The sequence below is a fragment of the Humulus lupulus genome, chromosome 8, assembly GCF_963169125.1.
Source record: "Humulus lupulus chromosome 8, drHumLupu1.1, whole genome shotgun sequence".
In the NCBI taxonomy this organism is placed as follows: Eukaryota; Viridiplantae; Streptophyta; class Magnoliopsida; order Rosales; family Cannabaceae; genus Humulus; species Humulus lupulus.
The window spans coordinates 58,976,288-58,981,858 of NC_084800.1; the positions used below are offsets into that span (position 1 = coordinate 58,976,288).

At 32.4% G+C, this 5,571-nt stretch overlaps 1 protein-coding gene across 1 annotated transcript; it reads right to left on the reverse strand.

Moving 5' to 3' along the window:
- Positions 1-3,359: 3,359 nt before the first annotated feature.
- Positions 3,360-4,478, reverse strand: LOC133797410 (NDR1/HIN1-like protein 12). Its single transcript, XM_062235303.1, has one exon. It carries the CDS (start codon positions 4,234-4,236, stop codon positions 3,556-3,558), a length of 681 nt encoding a protein of 226 aa, XP_062091287.1. The 5' UTR covers positions 4,237-4,478; the 3' UTR covers positions 3,360-3,555.
- Between the last annotated feature and the right edge of the window lie 1,093 nt (positions 4,479-5,571).

The window sequence follows — 5,571 nt, forward strand, 5'->3', positions numbered from 1 at the left end:
TATATATGAATATAAATCTATATATATTTTGTTACCCAAAAAAAAGAAAAAAAAAATGTAAAAGAAGAGAATAAATATATATATAAATAAAGATATATTTTTTTTTAGTTTTTTTTTCTTTTTATTTTTGTTATAATAGTAATCTAATTAATTAAAAATTAGTAAATAAAAAAACTATACTAACACAATATTTATTCAACAAAAACACAAATAAAGTTACTAATATTTTTGTAAAAATTTCACTAAACCTTTGAATATTACCTCCCCGGCAATGGCGCCAAAATTTGTTTAACGCCCAAAATGTGACTACACTAAGCGGTAGTTGTAGTAAGATCGGGCGGTCGATCCACAAGGAGGTAACCTAAAATCAAAAGGTTAGTAGAAAATAGCACAAAAAGTTAGTAACAAGAGGTAAATAAAATTGTAAATGAAAAGATGTTTGAGATTTTGGTATTGTATTTTGATAAAGTGATGAAATGAGATAAGTGAAATAAAGGTAAGATGTAATCAAGAGTTTGAGAAAATGAAAGGTTTCAAGAATCATCCATATGCTTGTTTAGTTACTTGGTTACTTGATTTACAAAAATACACAAGTAAATAGTTAACATCCCAACATTTACTTGGAAAATCTAACATTAAAGTCCATAGTTTTTCTAACAAAAGTTCATTTGAGTTATAAAGTTCTTTACTTTAAAATCACAATGTTAATCTTATGAAAAATCTAAAAATGACAAAATACCCAAGGGCAATAATGCAATAGAAGATTAGACATAAAATTATGTATCAATATTACTTTTACAAAATACCCAAGGGCTCGCTTGGCTCGGCTCGGCGGCTCAGCGGCTCGGCTCGGCTCGGGCTGGGAAGGGCCTTCAGATTTTGGGCCTTTGTTTTAAGAAAAATGCCATTTTTTTCTTTCCTTTTTCAGATTTAATTGTTTATTTCTTCTTCATTTCAAAGTGCCAAAATACACTTTAATTTTTACAAAATAACAATAAATTAAATCATAATCAAATATTTTCATTTATAAAATATATCATATTAATTAAATGAAAATAATAATAATAACTTAATTTATTTTGTCATTTAAGATCAATAAAAGTGCATTTTTCACCTCTAATCAGTTTTCAAGATATAAACTTTGAAAATGTGTATGTGAACATCTAAAACGTGTAGATCTTAAAAAAATAACCAAAATAAAAAAAAATCATCGTAAACGGACACCTGAGTGAAAAATTATGTCTCTTACAAGAATTACATCGAACTACCATCGAGCAACCATCGAACCACTATCGAGCAACGTCGATTTCTTCATGAAAATCTTGATTTTAAAGGCCCCATCGAGATAGCATCGAATACCATCGAGCAACCATCGAGTTGGGCATGGTTTTTGAGTTATTTTTCAGATTTGAAACTCTGAAATATGTAGAAAATTGACTTTGCTCGATGGTGCTTGATATTAGCTCGATGAGGCCTTCAAAATCAAGATTTTCATGAAAAAATCGATGGTGGTTCGATGCAATTCTTGTAAAAGACATAATTTTTTACTCGGGTGTCCGTTTGGGATGATTTTTTTTTTGGTATTTTTTTGAGATCTACATGTTTTAGATGTTCACATACACATTTTCAAAGTTTAGAACTTGAAAACATATCTTGAACATGAGGAATGTTTTGCATTTGTCAAATTTTCAAGATTTATATTTCCCAATGTGTATATACACATCTCAAATGTGTAGATCTTGAAAAAAATACCCAAAATAAAAAAAATCACCTCACACGAACACCCGAGTGAAAAATTATGTATCTTGCAAGAATCGCATCGAACACAATCGAACCACCATCGAGCAACATCGATTTTTTCATGAAAATCTTGATTTTGAAGGCCCCATCGAGTTAGCATCGAGTACCATCGAACCACGTCGATTTTCTGCAGATTTCAAAATTTCAGATTTGAAAAAAATCACAAAAAAAACTCAAAAATTATGCCTAGATCTATTCGAAATACAGTATTTTAGTGTCCTAAGTAAGAAATACTTGCTATTACATTGAGTTCTCTTATATTTTACCTTACCCATGAATTTTTTTCTAAAGAGAGAGTTGAGAGGAATAGGTTGAGGGAGAGAGAGAGGGAAGAGAGAAGATGAAGTGGATGAGAAAAATTATAAAATGGGTATTTTGGTTATTGTCAAAAGATTTGTCATTTTTTTGAAATGATTAAAATAACTAGCATTTTTTTTATTTAGATAACTCATTAAGTATAAAAACTCAAATTTAGCATGTGTATTTGTCACTATTTGAGGTCCATCCTAGTCGAAAATTACAGATCAAGTATTCAAATATTCGCGGAGTTTTGCCATTGTCAGTACACAGTAACCAAGTTGAGACTGTCTCAAACTGGATAAGCATCTTTATCCTAAGAATAAAGGAAGCAATGGCTGCCTATCATTTCCCTCTCTTGTAGCCCCCACCTAGTCCTAGTCTTTTTTATATGATATAGTTAGCCATATAGGAATACATAATAAGAGCCTTAAATATTTCTTCCAAGCTCTCTAGTTATGGTGTACTTTACTGGTTTAGGTTGTTTAAGGGGACGTTAGGTGATCCACAAGCTCAAAAGGCATATTTTTTTTTTAAGAGCATGAGTTGATTTCATAAAGATTTGAATCCGATTCCTTCTAAGTCCACTGAACATTGGGAATCATTGCATTGATTGTGAGAGGCATAGAGATGAGAATAAGATGCCCATAATCCCATTATTGGGATTCTCCTTTGCTCCCTTTTAATTCTCTAATGGTAGTACCAAAACCCATTAGTTATTAAATACCCTACATAAATGATCAGGTCATTAAGGGATTTACAAGCTCTGAATTCAAAAAAATTAAAATATACAAAGATACCTCGATATCAGTGGAAGATATATTAATACATCTTTAGTTTACTTTCTTAAGTGTAGCAAATTGAAAGTCAAAAAGGTAGGAAGCAAAGTGACATACTGTACATAATTGGGCGCTGTCTTAGAGATGATAAGACACTAAACTTGGTTCACCAGCAAAACCAGATTACCGGTGCCCCCATTAACACCAAAACTAGTGAATAATTCTCAGTATTATGACTACAGTCCTAACTTATTAATTCCCTATCTTGAAATAAGTTGCATAGCCTGAAGATTGGATTTATAAAATTACTCCTTTATGTAAAGTAAAACATGAAATGTTCCATCGAACTATTAGCTTTCAAAAAGTAATAATGGCAGAAGTGACCGTGCAGTAGTCTCTAATAGGCTGCATGAAAGGCCACGTGTCTCAAAGCCAAAACCAAGAAAGCATAAAGCTAATCAACAATAACAAAAAAAAAAGGGAGAAAAGAAAGAAACCTTAGTTGCATTTTCATGGCCTTTGCAAAATTGATCTTCGTTACATGAAAATGTATATCTCTAATACTATTCATCACTAACAGTTACACAGAAAAAAACTTAAATTAGTGATAATTAAACTAAAAAAACACAACTGAAAATTTTACAATTAATTAACCAAAAGAAGTATACAGCTAAAATGTTCAAATATCAACATTACACCCAGGAGCACTGAGAAGAGGGACTTGGCCCATAACACCTTTCTTCAAACCCACCAAAACATCACACTTGACATAAATACCATAATGAGCAGTCTTAATGGCCCCGGCCTTCCATCTAAGCCTCCCCAACAAAACCAGCCTCAACCCCAAAACCCCGTAAGCCTCGTCCACCGCCAACCCATTCATCACCTCCACCGACACCGGCACCTCCTGTCCACCGCCGAGTATAGGCGACAACGCCACTGTGCTCTTCCTGGCGTGGTAGAGCGGCGGCAGCGAGACCTGAGGCGTGATGGCCTGGTTCCTGTACATGAGGAAGGCGGTCAGCCGGTCGTAGTAAATGGACACGCGCCGGTTGGGGTTGCGCGTAACGACGGTAAATTGCATGGTGGTGGTGACTAGCGGCGGCTGCTGCATCTGGGAGGAGGAGGTGGACGTCGTGTTGAGCTGGTAGATGGCTGCGCCGACGACTTTGAATTGTGGTTTGTAGGGTCGGTAGACGAGCCAGATAGTGAGTGCGGTGACGCCGGCTAGGAGGAGGAAGACGGAGACGCACGAGCAGAGGGCTCGGCGGCGGTCGCTCGTTCGTGCGGGGCCTTTTCCGTTGTTCATTTTTTGTGTTTGTGGTGGGAGTTGTTGTTCTGGGGCATGCTCATCTGCCATGGAGTGAGATATTTGAGTGTATATATATATGTGTGTGTGTAAATACAGTAAAAGTGTGTCTACGTATAAAAAAAAAGGAAAAGGAAAAGGTGGTGGATGGTGGTAGTGGTAGTGGTGGTGGCCGAGTGTATGTTTCTACTTACGAGAGAAGAGAAGTTGATGAGTAAGTAAGAAGAAGAATCTGTGGGACAAATGGAACCAAAAAGCAGTGGAAAAAGAGGCTTAGTTGGGTTTTTACTTTATTGCTAAACTAGTAGTACTCCTCTCTCTCACAAAACCAAACAAAAAAAAGCTCTTTAAGTAATAAGTTGTAAAAATATACATGCGAGTAATTGAAAATGGCTTAAGTATTTAGTAGTAATGATAGTTTTGTACTCAAAATGATACTTTTTATTTTCATTTATTTATTTGTTCAAGTATTTGTTTGTAGGGATGTATAAAAACATAATTCAATTTGTCATTTATGAAAAAGCCTTTACCTTCTTTGATGTAACAGTTCATGGGTACAGTAGTAGTTATATTATTACTTAGATATTCTTCTTTATTTTTTAAGATGCATCTCCAAAACATTGCTTTATTTATTTTATTTTTAATTTTTACATTACACTATATATTAATTTTTTTATTTTTTTCTATATAATTTAAATATTATTTTTTAATAAATTTTATGTATTCATTTTAAATTTTGTATATTTATATCTTATGATATTTATTCATATATATAATATCAAAATATAATTATACTTTATTTTAGATTATTCCAAAATAAATAAAATATAAATTAATACAAAATTTAAAAATAATTCTCAATATAATAATTATAACAGAATATAAAATAATAATATATATAAGTTTAAAAAAATTACTAAAACCATATAATATTATTAAATAAATATATAGAAAAGTTAGAAAAAAATAATAAAATATTTATAAAAGAGTGAATAGTTATCTACATGTAAATAGTAAATAGTGTATTGAGCTATAAAAAAAATTAGAGTAGCTCTGATGGAACTATTTTATCACGTATAGGCTATAATTTTATAATATAACTATTTTAATCTTATTCTCCATTTAATGTCAACAAATTTGCTTTGGGGCTAAGCATTCTTTAATGCTCATATATTAGTCCACTTTTAAAGTGGGAGATTCCTTTAATCGATGGTCCGACCTCTTTTATTTTTTTTTCATTTTCTTTTTCTTTTTCCACACCCATCAAACGACATGAATTTAAGGCTTTAATATTTCAATTCGTTAATGGCTTCGAGACTTTCAAATTAAATTGCACTACCACATGATCCAAGACTAGGTATTATATATATGTCAGGGAACACTTAA

What these genes read in the sequence shown, in the direction of transcription:
- LOC133797410 (XM_062235303.1), bottom strand. Translation starts at nt 4,236, where the DNA reads ATGGCAGATGAGCATGCCCCAGAACAACAACTCCCACCACAAACACAA.